Genomic DNA, 17,881 nt, shown 5'->3' with positions numbered 1-17,881 from the left:
CTGGAGCTGGGCTTTGAGTGACTGCTGAAGGCTGTCCCAGCCTGGGCAGTCAGGGACTTCGGTCAGCTTTACGGTAAGAGGCACAGAGATACAGCAAATAGCATGGAGACCCCTTACTACATGTGGGTGGCTGTTTCTTTAATCCTCACAGCAACCCTGGAGGTTGCTATTATAGCCATTCTCACTTCGCAGATGAGGAAACAGGCAGAGGGAGATATAGTTAATGCATGGCAGAGCCAGGATTTGAACCCAGGCAGGGTGGCACCAGGACCTTGTCTTACCTTCTATGCCATACTGCCTCTCAGAGCCTGGAGCATTGACTTTGGTATAGGTCACTGGCCCAGACACATTAGGGGATGGCCAGGGCAGTCCCCTGTGGCTGGTGGCTGACCCTCTTTTGTCGCTTGTGTTCCAGGTCACTTTCTGGGGAACAACACCGTCATTGACATCCTGCGACAGGCAGGGCTGGAGGTGGACCACACACCCGCTGGGCAGGCCATCCACAGGTGAGCCACTGGGGCGTCTGGGGGTGCCTTGGGCCTGACCAGCCCTGCCTTCCTGCCCAGGCCTTCGGCGAATGCCGTGAAGAAACTTCTGGGGAGGTAGGGGCGGGTCTTTACCAGGCAGCAAGAATGGAAAGAATGGGTTGGTGGCAGGAGATTGGGAGGAAGCTGGTGAGCCATCTTGGCTGGAGGTGACAGCAGGGCCAGAGCGTGGGTGGGAGTGGGAGCCGCATTAGAACTGGAGAGGTGCTTCGGATTTAGAGCTGGTGGTTGGGTCAGGGGTAGAGGGACTCAGTAGAACTCCTGGGTGCTGCCTGGAAGATTCTGTGGTTTCCCTGGCCCTGAATCGGGATGGTACTAGGACTGGGCAGGGCCCTGGCCTCCTTCCTGGGTCACAGCCCCACACTGTGGCAGCCCTGCTGCCCGACCCACACCTGACCCTCACCTTTTCTGTTGCTGTCTCCGGCTATGCCCCTCACCCCTGACTTCCCTGCCAGGGCACACCCACTCTGCTCAATAGCCACTAGTGGCCATCCGCTGTTCCTGTCAGGTCTTCCACGCCTTCCTCCACAGTCTGGGAGCTACCTGAGGGCAGCGACCAACTCAGTCCATGTGTGGGTCCACAGCTCCAGGCCAGGCACGGAAGGTGTCATCGGGAGCCAGGCTCTGGGTCCTGGGCAGCCCCAGAGGTCGGTGACAGGATCCTCAGACTCCAGGGTTCCATGCAGCCCGTGCTCCAACATAAAGACCCAGAGTTTGAAAGAAGCCTGGATCCTTATAGCCAATTTTTATTAGCTGCTCACTCTGTACCAGGCTCTAGGCCTTTTTAACTCATTTAATCTGCGTAACAACACCATGAGGTCAGAGCTGTGAGTTTTCCCACCTAATCATTGAGGAACATGAGGCCCAGAGAGGTGAAGTCACTTGCAGAAGGACACACAGCATCTGATGTAAGTGGCAGTCTGGCTCTAGGGCCTCCCTGAACTCCCAGCCACTCCCTGTACCAGCTCTGAGGGTGGACTGAGCTCTGGGTAAAACCTCACATGGGGATTTCATCCCAGTCGTACTGACAAGGCTGTTCTTCCTGCCTGAACCATTTGAACCCAGCATACATTAGTTTGTATTGGGGGCCAAGGGTAAGCATGTGTTTGAGGGGTGGGGATTCCAAGGTAGCCTCGGGAACAAAGCCTTCTTCAAGCTCCCCTCCTCTCCCCTCTCCCCATCCCTCACCCCAACAGCCCCGAAGAGCTTCCCCTTGAAGCTCATTGTGTCTGTTCTGGCCAGGGCAGGGGAGGCAGGCAGGCCGGTGAGGCTAGCGAGCCTCCTATTCATCTCAGAGCCCAGGCATTAGGGGGAGGGGGCCTGCCACAGCTCCCCCATGGGCTCCGCTCCAAGGATTCTCAGCCTTAACCCCCTGTCTGGGGGAGCAAGGGAGCTGGCAGGGCGGAGGGGGGCGGGGACGCTGAGGAGGCTCCAACAATAAAAGCCATCATCGGCCACAGGTGCTTCCTGGATCTAGCTTTTTGTCTGACTGTTTTGAATTATCTCCCCAGCAGCTGCGGCATCTCCAGGCAGCCTGGACCCTGAGAATCTGGGGTTGCCATGGGGGTGGGGGAGGAGCGGCTGAGCCGAGTGTCTTCTTTCCTTCAAAGAGAGAAGCTCCTCGCCCGTCACACTGCGTGAGAGTGGGCTGGGAAGAAGGACTGCTTGCTGTCTTGGGTACTGCCTAACCTTGCAAGCTGCCCACTCAGCCACAATTCCTGAAACCATTCCCCACCTTCTCCCGGGGTCACATGTCTCTAAAACAAGATCTGTTGTGGCCGCGGGGAGGAAAGGATAAAAGGGAGAAAAGCAGAGGGTGCCCTTGGGCTAAGCGGTCCGCGTGCATGCCCCTGTAAAAACATGAATTCCACAATGTGACCAATGACACCTTCGCGCCTGCCTGACAGCCAGGTCTATTTGCTTGTGGGCTTCTGTGCCAGGCACTGTGTTAAGACCTCGTCCCATTCATCCTCAGGACAACCCCATGAAGTAGGTAGTGTTATTACTCCTGTGTTCTAGCTCGTCGCTGCTTGAGACGATGGAGTAACTTGCCCTTGTCACACGGCCTGCACCTTGTGAGGCTGCGCTGTGGACCCACGCCAGGCCACCCCCAGCTCAAACTCCGATACTTAACCCTGTCCTCGCTCCACTGAAAAGGTGCACAGGAAATGTGTACTGAACGTGTGAAGGGAAGGTTGGATGCGTAAACCACACAAACAATGCTAATAATACTCATTACCTGAATGTTTTGGCTGCTTATCGTTTGCCAGACAGTGTTTTCGGTCTTTGCCTGTGTTCACCTTCATAATCCTGATGAAGTACCCTGTGAGGTACCGGCTGCAACACCCCCATTTCACAGAATAGGAGACTGAGGCACAGTGAGGTTAGTGAACTCACCTAAAGTCTCAGCCAGAGTTGTTGAATAAATGAGACCCTGACAAAGCTCAGATGTGCCCCAGAGACCTGCCCAGGGCTCGCTCCCTCACCTCTTCCTAGTCTGGGCTCAAATGTTACCTGCTGGTGACCAGACCACCTTCCCTGAGCAGCACCCTTCACCCCTACCCTCACACCTGTCTCTTTCATTTGCTCCTCGGTGGCTGGCAGCGGCTGGCGTCCCGTTTGACTCTGTGTCTCTGCTTTGGAGTGTAAGCTCCCAGAGGACAGAGCCATTGTCGGTTTCCATCCTGCTGATACCCACCTCCTAACAAAGCGCCTGGGACAGGATTGGTGCTCAGTAAATATCTGTCAACCAAACAAATGAAAGCATGACTCAGAGCACTGGCTCTCAGTACCAGACAAGGTTTTCCCGGGTTGCTGTCCCCAGGCCCTGCAGGGGCACCCTGGCACTTTCTCCTGCCATGACAACACTCCCACTGAATCGTGGTGCATTCCCTGCCACACATGGATGACATTCTCCAACACGTGTGCCCATGTGCCGTTACCTCTTTCCAGCCCTGCTCCCCAGAGCCCAGCTCCCTCTCCTGAGGGGACCTCGACAAGCCCGGCCCCAGTGACCCCAGCTGCCGCCGTCCCCGCAGCATCCTCCGTGACTCCCACCGTCCCGCCAGAGGATGAGGATCCAGCCCTGTCCCCACACCTCCTGCTCCCTGACAGCCTCAGCCAGCTGGAGGAGTTTGGCCGGCAGAGGAAGTGGCACAAGAGGCAGAGCACGCACCAGCGGCCGCGGCAGTTCAATGACCTCTGGGTCCGCATCGAGGACAGGTGAGCCAGGGGGGGCAGGTCTGCCCAGGAGCTGGGCGTCTGCACGCCCGGTAGTGTACCTTGAACCCCCCACAGCTGGGCACACTGTCATCAGGCCAGCCATCATCAGGCCAGCCCTGCTCTAAGGAACTGTGGCAGGTAGCTTTATACAGCACGTTCACATGTAATTTTTTAGTTTTATTCTCAAAACAAAACCAATTCAACAAGTACAATTCTTTGCATCTTAAAGGTGAGGAAATAGAAGCTTTCTTCAGGTGCAGTGCACAAATATGCTTTGCACTTAGCTTTCCGGGGACACACCTGTCCAGACAGGGCTCCGTTTGTCCCATGGACTGGAGGGGACACTGGGAGAAAATGGAGTAGGCTGCCTAAGCCAAAAGGCATGAGTTCCCCATTCCTAGAAGGTGTGAGTAGCTGAAACCATGGCAGGGAGGTTGCAAAGGGGACCGTGCTCTGACAGAGAGATGGGGCAGGTGGTGATCAGTCGCCTTGAAGCTGTGGGCTCTGTCTCTGGAGCGCATGGGGGATTTGTGATATACCTTGTTAAAAATGGGCAGATACAAAAACCATCCTCATGCACGAAGACCCTTCTGTCCTCTTCCTAGATGTCCCTCCTACCACCTGTATCACCCGCCTCAGCTTGTCTGTCTCCAAAGTCCTGCTGTGAACAGGGTGCTGTCTTCCAAGCCCTGCCTGCAGTCTCAGTACAGAGTACTTCCCTAGATCCCATGTTTTGGCAAGAATCTCCATATTTAGTGAACAGTAGCGCCAGAGCACAGGGAGTGTCCCAGGGAGGGACTGTCAGTGATGCGGTAGAGTCCTACCCACTGCAGTGGCCCAGCCTAAATAATGCCATGCCCAGCAGTCATAGAGTCTCCATCTCAGAATCTCTATCTGAGGGGAGCCTCCGAGTCTCCATCTGGACCCATACGAACACCGTCTAGGATTTTCATCTGCAATCCTAGGGAGAATCACCTTGGCTGCTTGTTAAATAGATTCCCAGAACCCCCTGCAGCACTCATGTATCAGAACGGGCAGGACAAGGGCCTGGGAATCTGTATGTTGAGATCCACAGACTCTTCTGAGCAGCTTTGGGAAACCTGACTAAACCCTGCATTATAGATGGTGAACCAAGGCCCAAGTTGGGGAGGGTTAGACCAGGGTCACTTAAGGAACCAGCGGCTGCCTCTTGCACTTTGCACTTCACGAATCTCCTACAGCCAGGTCTCAGAGCCATTGACACAATATTGATATGCCCCAGCCCGTTATCATAAATTGTGGGGTACACACTGTCTTTGAAAGACTTCCAGCAAGTAAGAGTCAAGCCCATGGATCCTTTGGGCATCGGTTTCAGCGCACCTTGGGTTTCTGAGAAACGGACTTCTGCACAGCCTGGCTCTGTGTGTTAGTCTGTTCTCACGCTGCTAACAAAGACATACCCAAGACTGGGTAATTTATAAAGAAAAGAGCTTTAATTGACTCACAGTTCCACAAGGCTGGGGAGGCCTCACAATCATGGTAGAAGGCAAGGAGGAGCAAAGCCGCATCTTACCTGGCAGCCACCGAAGAGAGAGAATGAGAACCAAGCGAAAGGGGTTTCCCCTTGTAAAACCATCAGATCTCGAGAGACTTAGTCACTACCACAACAGTGTGCGGTAACCACCACATGATTCAATTATCTCCCACCTGGTCCTTCCCACAACATGTGGGAATTATGGGAATTACAACTCAAGATGAGACTTGGGTGGCCACACAGCCAAACCATATCATCCTGCCTGCCTAAGGCAGAGGCATTACTGTGGCTAAATTGGCTACGACACATTTGGGTCACGTGCCCAGTATGAGCAGCCCCCTTCTAATCAGGAGTGAGGGCGCAGAGTTACTGAGAGCCACTTTCATCAGTGGCGGGGGAGGGCTTGCAGGCTGCCAAGGAGGCTTGAGGCAAGCGAAGGAGCTGGCAGCCCATTAAGAGTTCCACTTAGGCTGGTCACTCAGAGCCCTGATCAACACACCAGGGTGATCAGGAGACCTGACCAGTGGTGGGACCAGCCCATGGGGTGACAGGAAGCTGGGCTGTCAGCTCCAGCAATGGACCTCCAGCCCCTAACCAAGTCTGAAAGGCAAATTTCAGCAAATGACTCCAAACGGCTTCCTTCTCACAACACCCAGCTCTGAAACACAGAGCCTGATTTCAGGAGAAGAAAATAGCTTTTTTTTGGCAAGAAGGGAGCCCCTTCTCTAACCCCACAGGTGAATTGTGGTTGGCTAACTTGCTTCTATCTGGTTGGGGTGGAGAAGAAAGTTTCCACCACCGCCCGGCAGCCTGTTTGTTGAAACTCCTCGCTGCTTCTAGAGGAGCAGGCCCTGAGCTCCCTGAGAGGCCCAGGTGCAGGGCACAGCCTCCGTTGCTCCCAGGGGACTCGCCCCACCCTCCTGCAGTCCCCAGGTTTCTAAGTTTCTGAGAGGAGCAGATGAGAGCTCTCTGGGAGTAACGGGGGCCTGTTGGTAGTCCTTCTAATAAAACCATTTTTGGGGGAGCTTTTATTCCCATTTCTCATTTTCCTCCTCCTATAACCCCATTGGAGCCATCGCCTCCTCCCCATCACCTCTCCCAGCCCGTCTGGCACCTGTCATCCTGGCCCAAGTCATGCTATCCATCATGGCTGCTCCTCAGCCTGGGGTCCTACAGTGCCCCTGCCATGCTGCTGCTCAGCCCAGATGTAGGGTCTTCACCTTCTTTCTGCCTCAGCCACCACCTGCTTCCTCGGGGTCTGCCCGCTCTGTCCTCACCAAGGTGTTTGCCTCCACACCTTGTCCTGCTCCTCTCTCTGCTTGCAGTGGGGTGCCCGTGAATATTGCCAAGCTCCCCTGCTATGGCAGATACCTGCCTCCCTTCTGTCCCGTTTTCTGTCAAGAATTGTGGAAGGTAGGCCTATTTCACACCGGAGGAAACAACTTGCCTAAGGCCAGGCAGAGAGTCGAGCAGACCTGCCTGATGCTAAGGGTCGCTTTCATCACCCAGCACCATGTGGTTGCCCTTTCCCCTTCTCCGGCGCAGCTGAGCCCTCCCCTCCTCCCCGCAGAACCACTAAGTGCCCCATCCTGAAAAACCAGCACAGACTGCGAGTCCTCACTCACGCTCTTGGTGGCTGGTGGGCCCTGAGGATCAGATCTGGGTTGCGCTGGGAGCAAATGTGAGAAGGAGGGAGTGAGCCAGGGATGCGCCTGCGAGTGCCTGTCCCGGATACCACCTGGAACAGACTGGCGTCCCCCTTGCCCCTCATTACCCGAGATGTAAACACACGCACACTGGAGGAAGTTTAGAGAAGCAGTGGCCCATGGCAGGATGGTTTATGGGGACCCGCAGAAAGGGCGGACGAAGCGTGTGTCTGCAGATGGCTGTGCAGTGGCAGAACGTTCTTGGGGAACCCCTGCCTCTGAGAGCCAGGCTTGGGGAAAGGGCAGGGCTGTAACCAGGGTGCTCTAAAACAGGGCAGAGGTCATTGCTGTGCAGTGTGGGACCCGTAGCACTCCTTCAGTTTCTCCTTTTGTGCAGTTAGGCCCTTGAGGGGTCTTCGGAGGTCATGCCAGCTCTTATTCTCCAGTTCCACAGCTGACACGGGATATGAGGGTGAGCTGCATAAATAGGGATCAGAGTGTCTGAGCCATCTAGATCAGAAGTCCTCAGGCAGGGCATACTGGCCAGACGTAGGGAAGAGAGTGTCTTCCCAGTGCCAGGCATGGCCCAAAGCAGGGCACAGAAGTGGGTGACGAGACCGATGCAGAGCCTTGGTGGGTTCCACCATGCAGGGGGAGGGGGTGCAGGACACACATGCCCAGGATCGTTGCCCTTGGAGTCTTGGCTTCCCCTGAGGTTTGAGCAGGTGGCTCGAGCCCTCAAAGAGGGGAAGACACACAGTGTCTCCCTCCCGTCCCCAGATTCTCCAGCTCCAGTTCCCCATAACACAGATAGGCAGAGTCCCCAGGTGAAGCCAGGACCCCATCAGATTAGAGATAGGAGATGCCCCAATGAGAATTGGGAAGCAGGATCATCCAATGAATAAAAACAGATAAATTCAGTCAGAATGGGGTTCAAATCCACTTCCCCCTTTTACTTGCTTTGAGGCTTCGAGATTACGTGAGATGATGCTCGTAAGCTTTAAACTGGCATCGGACCACCAGTAGCACTCAGTAACAGTCGAGGCTCATGTTGACACCTGTGGCTTTCAGAGTCTCTGGTCTGAGATGACCCAGCCCCCGACCCTAGCAGGAAGGGCTTCAGCCTGAATCCTTAAATGAGCCATTGGATGGGTGTTGTGAACATCCCCTGGTTTAACAGGAACATGTGTGGCACATACTGCATTTAGAGCTAGTGAGGGACAAGAACAGGAGGAGTCTTGGGTCATGGCTAGGGAGAGAGATGGCTCCCAGTGCAGTGCCACAGTCCAGAGACTCTGCCTCGGCTCTCCTGAGTGGTCTTGGTGAGTCCCACTTCTTCTCTGGGCCGTTTCCCATCTCAGGGACAGACAGGCCCTTCCAGCTATGGTCTGCTATGAAGCTACTAGAAAACATGCCTGTCTGCCCCGTGCTCAAGATGGGATCAGTCAGTAATGGCGCAGTGAGGTTGCGTGAAGCGCGAAGGCATTCCCGGCACAGAGGACCATGTGGACACAAGGGTGGAGGCAGGAGGAGCCCTGGCTATCGCAAAGCCCTGGATATCCAGAGATGCAGGCAAACCAGTTGCCTTGGATCTCCTATCCGACCTGCTTGGCCCAGAGGGGCTGGGCCTCAGACTGACATAGAGCAGGGTCTCCTCTAAGTGATCACATTGAGGTCTCTATCCCCAGGCAGAGGGCCACCTACCACCCAGGCCCTCTGTATCTCCTTGAAGCTCTCTAAGGAGGTCATTCAGGGCACAGCCCCTTGTACTGTCAAGAAGGCTGAGGATACCCAGAACCTAGCCTGGGATGGCTCTCAGAGACCCTCTAGTTCCAAGACACGCCCCTGCTCCAGGGAGCCCCTTGGAGGAGCTCACGGGCAGACAGCTGACTGTCTCAGACACACACAGCCTTGCTTTCTGCCTTGGGCTTGTGAACTTTGCCTTGGGCTTCTACCGAAGATCTGACTCTGGCTTCTGCTGCTGGGAAACATTTTAAAGTTCACGGGTCTGTTCCTGTTCATCGTGTTGATGGGGAAACCAAGGTCTAGAGGACAGTACTTGTCCAAAGTCACCCGCAAGCCAGGAACATTCTACAGGCTAGAGCCGGGCTTCTGCCTTCTGCTCGGGCAGAGCGACTCTCCCCACTTTGGGGTCCCTGTGGACTGAGAACAGACCCGGCCTCTTGGTGCCAGCCATCTGCAGAGCCTGGGAACACTTGCAGTGTTTGGTTTGGCTTTGAGGCCACTTTGCCATGAGACAGTTTCCCCCAGTGTGAGCAAAGGAGGGGTGGGGATCTGGACTGGGGAGCTGAGCTTTGTGAGCAGAGTCGGGCCCAGGAGGTGGGCTGGGAGCATTTGGAGGGGCTTGTCCTCCACCCCACATCAGTCCTACCCCATTTCTCTGGGACTCCTTCCAAGCAATAAAAAGCCTGTTCAGGCTCCAAGAGGGAGTTTTCATCTTTGGTTTTCAAAGTGTGAAAGAAAATGCCTTTGGGCACCTTGTGAGACAGAGTATTCATAACTCCTACTTGGTCTTGCCTTCTGATGGTGGGGGCCCAGCTCCAGGCACCTCCAGGGGCCCACCAGCCTGCTCCCCTGAAGCCAGCCTCCAAGCCAACAGCCACTCAGGCTGAAATGATGGGGCAGCAGCCAGGAGGACATTTTTATGCGTTTTGTGTGAGGGTTTCTTTTTTTATTTCTGTTTTTTGTTTTCATTAGAAAAGAAAAGGAGGAAAGGGGCTGAGGTGATGATGCCTGCTCGGCACGGGCACTGATCCCCTCCAGGGGCTCAGGCCACATGAGGCCTCAGTCTCCCCACCTGGCAAGCCTCCGCCTGCGGGTTTGAGAGATCTCAGCCAGAAGCAGCCACGCTTCACTCATGGGCTCTCTGTCAGGGGCGTGCTCATCCGTTCAGTCAGGGACGAATCAGGCTGGGGAGACACTGCCCCGTGCACATCCTGTCTCTTGCAAGAAATCTGAAGTCCTTCAAGCTCAGTTTCCACACCTTAGAACGGGGAATAATCGTAATATAACACACGTATAGCACCAAGCAGTGTCTACCAGTATACTGTAAGTGCTCCGTAAGTGGAAGGTGCAGACACAAAAATATTAATGATGCTGAATGTAGGCAGCCTCATTATGCAAGTTGCAGCAGGTGCTGAAGGCCAGAGCATTACTCAAAGAGAGGGAGAGAGGGACGGGGCCCTCTCTTTAATGATGTACAGCAAGCCAGGACGGGTTCCCAGAGGCCATGTGGATGCCTACTCCAGAGCCGAGAGCCCATATGGAGTCAGGGGTGTGCTTGGTGGCCCCAGGTTCCCTCCCCTTTATCCAGCCTGGCTGAGGCTGAGCCAAGGCTGTGTGAGAGGTGTCTGGCCAGGACGGTGGCCTGGATTGAGCTCTGGTGGTGATGACTGCAGGCTCTCACCACTGTGATTATGGCCAGCTGTTAGGACCTCACCACCCAGCCCCAGGAAATGCAACCGGGGTGACCCAGGGCAGCCTGTTGGGGAGGGGCACGCAGTGGGAAGCGTGGCAGGGAGGCACTCACACTGCAGACCCCAGGTTTCTACAGCCCTGCCCCGTTTCTACAGCCTACCCTTTAGGCTGGCCAGCCCAAAGGCAGTGACAAGCTTCCTGCCCACCCGTCTGCTAGTGAGCACCTACTGTGTGCCCAGTTCAGATCCTGGCCCTTTTTTTGTGTCCTGGAGGAAAGTCACTTAACCCCTTCATGCCTCGGTTTCTTCCTAAGTACAATGTGGACAACAGTCATCCCTGCCTCCTAGTGTCGTCAAGAGGTCTAAAGGTTAAGGAGTGGCCAGAGTGCTTCACACAGAGCCGGCGCAGGGGCGGGGCTCCGGACATACTTTTCTCACCGGCCAGGAGTGCCCTCCCCCACGCTCCAACTAAATTCACCCTGCCTTCCTGGCTGTGGCCTCCCCTCTTCCGGGAGGCCCTCCTGGCCTTCCCTTCATGTACCCGCTGCCCCAGTGCGCCCCTCTGTGTGACAGAGCTTGAGGGCTCCTCTGTCTGCATCTGCATCTCCATCTGCCTCCTGCCTGCGCAGGGTTCCTGACGCTCGGTGTGACCCTTGCTTCCAGGCCCAGCCTGTTTCTCTATCCCAGGCCTGTCCCTCATCCACAGGTGTCCTGTCAGACACCTGAGCTGTGGCCTATCTGCTAGGCCTCTGTAGCTGTCCACTCCCCCCTCAGTGCCTGTGGTAGCCTCTCTCTGCCCATCCGTTTCCTATATGTCTCTTTCCGGGACCTGAGTGCCCCCATTCCCACCGTCTCCCTCCAGCTTCCCAAGGCCACCACGTGCTGGGCTCAGGTCAGCCTGCCAGGAGGTTCTGCACTGATTTTCCTTCTGTCTCTCTCTGTCTGTCACATAGCCTTTCTTGAGCCAAGAATGTCACCTGTTGTCTCCAAAACTGGATTCTGTTTTTGTACATTCATGAAGGACTGCACCTTTCGCTAAACACATCCTGCAGCTGTGCGAAGTAAGGCAGACCTGGGCTCTGCCTCCTGGCATACCGCTCCCGCTTTCCTCTGGGACCTGGCCACCAGGTAGCCTCCGGGCCACCACGTAGCCTCTCTGAGCCTCAGTTTTCTCATTCGTAGAAAGGAAGCAACAAGACCCATTTTGAAGGCTCATTGTGAGGACCAGAAATATTGTTTGTAAAGTGCTGAGCTCGTGATGGATGCTCAACAAGCAGTAGTTACGATGATGAGGGCGGGGATCGTGGTGCGGCTGCTTGTCTTGTTTTCTGCGTGTCTTGGTGGTCTGCAAGGGGAGAGCAGCCAACGGGCAGGGCACCTGTGTACCTCGATGCCTGACAACCCCATGGGACCCCAGATGTATCTTCCCAAAACACTATTCTTTCTGCCTGGGATCCACTTTCTCCATTGGTGACATCATGTGAGGCCTGTGGCTGCCAGGGCCTGGTCCATCCCCCAGACCCTGGCACAGGAGGTCAGTGTGGACTCTGGACCTCAGCCAGGCTGGTTGTGTCGCTTTGGGCTGCCTGATTTGCTTGCTTGAGATCCTTGTTCCCTTCTCCATTGTATGAGGCAAAATAGACCTGAAAAAGTCAGATCTGAGCCCCAAGGCTTCCGCCCAGGACGAGGCTGCCGACGGTCACTCTTCCATGTGCTTCCTCCTTTCCAGCACCACCGCCTCACTGCCCCCACTGCCCCTGCAGCCCACCCACAGCTCCGGGACCGCGAGGCCTCCCTTCCAGCTCTCAGACCAGCTACAACAGCAGGACCCACCAGGGCCCGCCAGCAGCTCGGCACCCACCCTGGGCCTCCTCTCCGCCATCACCACCACTGTTGCTGCCCACTTCCTGCTGCTCAGCCTTGGACCCTCCTGACCTCAGCCACCCAAGTGGAGAAGCCAGAGAAATGACACAGGGGTCTGTGGCCACACCCCACCGCTCCTGCCACCACCTCCGGTGTGCCCAACACCTCGAGGGCAGTCCAGATGGGATCGGCTAGATACTAGAGCTTTACTGTACCCAAGTTACATCTTCTTTTTTGAGGAAGGATCTTAATTTCCCATAGTGCTATGGGGCTCTTTTGTAAAATACGTGTCCATATTAAAAAAGAAAAATGTATTTATTCTACTGATAAAACTATTTTCATGTGGCCTATGTTATAACCCCCTAGCCCTAGTGCCGGCCCAGGAGGGGATCCCAGGACATCTGTGATCTCCTGTGGACTGTGGCTCTGAACTGGCTTGCCCCTGGATCACCGAAGCCTCCTCGGTCTGGGTTTGGCTTCTCCCACTGTGGGGCCCCCAGCGGGAGGGGCAGGCAGACAGGCTTAGCTTTTGTGAAGCTGGATTTGGGAGCCAGAGGTGTGAACCTTGACCATCCTCCTTCCCCTGAGTGCACCCGCAGCCCGGGAAGTTCATTTAGGAAAGAGAATGCTGCTATTTTGAACCCCCTGAGTGTCTGTGAACTGGCCCTGCAGAGCTCTCGGTAAGTGTTTTCGGCCAAAGCGCTGGGGTGGAGTGGGGTGCGGGATGCTGGTGCTGAGGAAAGCAGTCCCCACCCCACGGAACAGACGAATACACTGAGATCCAAAGAGAGCCAGGTGGGTAGCCCAAGGTCACACAGCAAGTGAGAGAGCGAGGACATGAATCCAGACGTCTCTGTTCTGGTGTCATGAATCCAGCGTGGGTTAAAGGAGAGACTGTTGAAGTCCTGGCTAAATGGAGTGAGCTGGACTGAGGGACTGGAGCGGGCACAGGAGGGCAGTTTTAGAGACAGGGGCTTAGGCATCATATCACGATCATAGAAGTGAGAGCTGCCATTTGTCCAAAGCCTACAGTGAGCCCAGCACTGAGCACCTTGCTTCCCTGACCCTCACACTAGGTCTGAGATGCTACTACCCCATTTCACAGATGAGGAAACTGAGTCCCCCAAAGAGGTGAAGGGACTGGCTGAAGATCCCCCAGCCAGCATGTGGCCCCAGATCAGTGTGATGCAACATGATTCCTGCCTCCTGCTCCATGTTCTACCACATTCTCTCTGCCAGGGAAGCTCCAACGGAGGCAGATCTCGCCCAAATTGAGGCCAGCACAAGCTTTCACTGTAGCAAAAGACCTTTTGGCCAGCTGCTTATGTTGGTCCCTCTGGCCAAAGGGCTCTGGCAACAGCGTGTGCCACGTATCGCATGTCCTGACTTGCCAGATCTCAGAGCCCATGAGAAGCTTTCCTGCCAAATCAAAGGCTGGGAGGGGGGCACAGCTGTAGGGCACCTGGGGAGGCACAGCAGCCAAGTGAGGAGGCAGGCGACAGGCTCTGAGAGACTTACCTAGCCCCTCTGCTCCTCAAGGTGGTGGTTGAGGAGACAGAGGACCCAGGTGGGCTGACTCTCAGACCTGAAACCCCGCGGGGCTGGTGCCTCAGTAATTACAGAGTCCTAGAACCTGAGAGCAGAAAGGACCCTTCACCTGATGGAAAATAGTAATAGCAGGAAGAATAATAAGGCCCACAGAGGGGAGACACTTCTCCAAGACTGCACAGCCAGGTGGGCCTGCTGACTCCCAGCCCGGTGTGCCCAGCTTTACTGCTTCCTAGGTTTCCCTGGCAGGCTTGATGGCAGCTGATTGGCCCCAGTAGTGCCATGCTGCCCAGCTTGGCAGCTGTCCGCCTTCTGAGATGGCACAATTCTGGGCAGCTCATGAGATGGTCAGGAGTCCCACGGGCATCTTGGCAGGCCATTGAATTCTTTATGGCTCAGCCCTGATGGACGTGTTTAAGCTTGAGACCTGGCAGAAGATTGGAGCTCAGCCTCAGAGTGCTCAGCCAGCCTCGCGGGCACCAGGCTCTAAACTGAACTTGACCTCAGTCCAGACTGGAGTTGGTTTATCCTTGGCAAAAATGTGACTTCCTATTTCTGAGCGGGAAGGGGCTTAGTGACTTATAAAGCAGACTCAGAAGTTGGACATCAAACGGATTGTGCAGAGCACTATTTGGATGAGATAAGTGTGAAGGAATTAGAAACACACAGGCCAGATTCCTCTCTGTTTGGGGCAGAGTATGGCATGAGATGTATTGAGATGGAGCTTGAGGTTAATTAAAGATGAAGCATGTGGGTAAACAGCCCAGGCACCTGACCATGTGCCCAGATCTGTGCCAGGCACAGGGCCAAGAAGGTAAATGAATGCAGCATGTCATTATTGAGGACACGCAATGCTAGGCTCTGTATTGGAGCTGAATCTCACCATCCTTTTTGGCCCAGAGGAACTCATTATCAAGATGGGACAGGTAGCCCAGTGCTAGGTTATGTTGTCCTGACCCTTGACTTCAGGAAGACTCAGCCCTAGTCTTTTCCCAGATCCCTCCTCTGGGCAGATTAGGGGATCCGAAACTCTCCCTTACCCTAATTCAAGCGTTTAAAGAAAGACACCTGGACTAACTGGTGGGGCCGATATGTACCTGCAGGAGAGCAAAAGCCAACGCAGTCAGACATGTGGTGCCAAAGTCCACTGATCCCTGAGGACCACCAGCTGGCCAAGGGTCTGAAAGGAACTCAACCTGCCGACTTATGACACAAAAGACTGGAGGCACATATGCAGGAGTCCGCATGGCCGGGGCGCTTGGCTTCTCTCATCCTGGGCCAGAGAACCACCATCCATAAGCAGCCACCCACACCTCTGGCACGATCTGTACACCACTGACTGACATTTCTTCCAGAAATGTTCTTTGTGCCTAGCCTCATAAAATGCTCCTGTGCCTCTGAGAACCTTGTGTGCACTTCTTAGACTTTTATGTTTGGCCGTGAGGCAGGCAGGAAAGATGAAAGCCTGAGACGCAGCAGGCGAATGGTCTTTGCTAAAGATGGGCCACCAATTATTGTGGCCTGGTCCATCTCTCACAAAAGCTGACCATGTCATCGAAGGGCCCTCTGGGGCATGTCAGAATGGCTGTGTCCCCAGGTCTTCCTCCAGTGTTGGGTCTGATGCACCAACAGCCAGATGAAGGCAGGGAGAGCCCCGTCATCCAGTGAAGGGAGAAGAATGAGGCTGCCAAGGAGCTGCAAAGGGCCGCTGAGGACCCCTTCGGCCTTGAGAGTCAAAGACCCAGGATCTAGGAAGCATGGAACCTTGTGCCGACTATGAGCAAATGTGTCCTTGCATTGAAAGACCCTAAGCACAATTCCTTCATGTTAAATACTGTGCCATCACAACTCCCTGGCATCAGCTAGACCTGGGCAAGCCTAGGTACCCAGGCCCCTTGTCCCACTTGCCTAATCTCCAGCCCAATGCCATTGTCACAGTGGATCCCAAAGAGGAGGGAGGGTCCTTCTACCAAAAGGAAAGTCTATGAAAAATGCCGTGAAGGACAAGAGAAGTTCTCCCAGGGAATTGCAGCTGTGATGGCCTCCCGTGTGACAGACCACAGAACCGGGGCTGCTGGTGGTTTTTCAGTGACTATGAGATAAGAAGCAAAGTCCTCAGCCTGACATGCTAGACCCTTCATGAGCCAACCCTGCTGACCTTGCCAGCCACGTATCTCATGTCTCTTACCCTGTGCCTGGCCAGCTCAGGGTGCAGTCAGCTCTAGAATCAACAGGCTGTTTCACACATCCTGCCCTCTACCCCTGAAAACTCCCTTTTCTCCCCTGTACCTGCTCATCTATTGAGGATCAACACAGATAGCACCGCCTCCAGGAAGCCCCCTCTGATTCCTCTGTGCTCTCTTAACATCTATCACAATACCCACTGCCCAGTGTTGTGACTGTCTAGTCACGTATCTGCTCCTCTCTTGGACTGTGAGCAACTTAATGTCAGGGGTCAGGTGAATTTGTCTTTGTATCCTCATCTGACACAAAAGTAGTGCTCAACATATGTGTAGAGAGAGACAGAGGAGGGAAAGGAAGCAGAAAGAAGGGGAGGAAGAAGGGAATGAAGGCAGGAAAGAAGGAGAGAGGCAGACCTTAGCTCCAACAGTGGAATAATTTCCACTGAGCAAAAGCTGTCCAGGGATGGCCTGGAGACCCCAGGGTGGTGAGTTTCCCATCGGGAGAGGTGTTTGAGCAGGGGCAGTGTGCCCACTGGCGGAAGGCGTGGTAGGAGAGTTGACTTCTTGGCGAGGGCCTGGTGTAGATGACATCGAGGGTCCTCCCTGGTTCTGCAGTGCTCAGGTTCTGTGAACATTGTTATTTTTCCAGAAATTCATCTGAGCCGCCAAAAAAAATCACCCCGCGGGCTGTCTAAACCAGTAAGATTCAGGGACCAGTCCAGTCTCCCCCCTCCACCCACAACCACCACCCCTCACAGCACCCCCTTCAAAAACCCAGCTGGGCTTGCATGCTGCCCTGGGGCAGGGCAACTTCTGAAAGGTAGGGGACGGCTGGACTGGAACCCAGGCCCACGGCCTAACCCAGAGCTCCTTGCTGCTCTGCCCCACTCCCTGATGCTAGAGGAGGAAAGAAAGAGTTCACAAGAACTGACAGATCCCCTACCTGGCCCTTTCCAGGGAGCATCAGCTCTCTTCAACCCTTCTCCAGGTGGGAGCTGGGCTCTTCCTTTCTGGAGATAATCTGGATTACCCCTTCATGTTGCTGGGTGACCTTGGGCAAGTCCCTATCCCTCTCTGAGCCTTCACTTCCTCATCTGTCAAATGAAGACCTTGTTTCCTGCCTGGGCGGTTCTGGGGCTGAAGGGCAGGGTGACATGGACAGCCCTGGGCCTCTATGGAGGTGAGGTGCTTGGCTTTCTTCCCAGGACCCACAGGCCGCCGTGGGATTGGAAGCATGTGGAGGCGGGAAAGCTGACAGAGTAGCACGCCTCGAAGGCCGCCTTCATCCCAGTCCTGCTGTGGGGAAAGTGGGCTTTGAACAGGATCCAAGTCTAAGATGTTTCCGGTGAGCTGCCAGGGACAAAGGGCTCTCAGACATCTTGGGTCTCCAGTGGCTGGGGTGGGCAGGGGCTGATTCAGCCAAAGGAAGCTCTAGCGCAGAATAGAGGAAGCCCCGTTCCTAAGCCCCACCGAGCTCACAGACGGTCCCCAACCTGATTCACTGTGCGGCACAGGCTTCGGAGTGATGTATTTGAAAGGTATTCGTGACGTTCTCTCATCACCTCTGCCCCTCACTCTGTGAATTATCATGAAGAGTTCTTTAAGAGTATAATAGAAGACAAAGAAAGATGCTATTAATGTTATTTTGCCAAAAATATTTTTGTAGCATAATATATTAATAAAAGATATTATGAATTCAATGGCTTAGTGTTTCTGTGTGACAGCTCTTCTCTTCCTGCCAAGGAACGTTCAGGAAAATTGCCTTTGCTGTGAGGACTGAGGCCTGCAGTGGAGCAGAGGAGTTGGAGTGGGCCGCGTTTTCACGCACGGAAGCGGGCAGGGTCTGCGAGGGTGGTTTCAGCAGGAACCCGATGGCTGGAGAGGCCTCACATGCCAAATGAGGCCCAGATACCCTCACCGCAGC

General features: G+C 54.8%; 1 protein-coding gene across 1 annotated transcript in view; it reads left to right on the top strand.

The window, feature by feature from the left end:
• TRABD2B (TraB domain containing 2B) overlaps nt 1-17,657 on the top strand; it is a 228,589-nt gene extending 210,932 nt beyond the window's left edge. The window contains exons 5-7 of the mRNA XM_003921739.4: nt 416-506; nt 3,498-3,767; nt 12,093-17,657. Coding sequence (XP_003921788.4) covers nt 416-506; nt 3,498-3,767; nt 12,093-12,297 — 566 coding nt within the window. The 3' untranslated portion in view covers nt 12,298-17,657. The remainder of the gene's footprint in view (nt 1-415; nt 507-3,497; nt 3,768-12,092) is intronic.
• Nucleotides 17,658-17,881: the final 224 nt, after the last annotated feature.

This window comes from Saimiri boliviensis, chromosome 11 (assembly GCF_048565385.1).
Source record: "Saimiri boliviensis isolate mSaiBol1 chromosome 11, mSaiBol1.pri, whole genome shotgun sequence".
In the NCBI taxonomy this organism is placed as follows: Eukaryota; Metazoa; Chordata; class Mammalia; order Primates; family Cebidae; genus Saimiri; species Saimiri boliviensis.
Note: the sequence above shows the minus strand (reverse complement) of the source record. Positions and strands in the feature narration are given on the sequence as shown.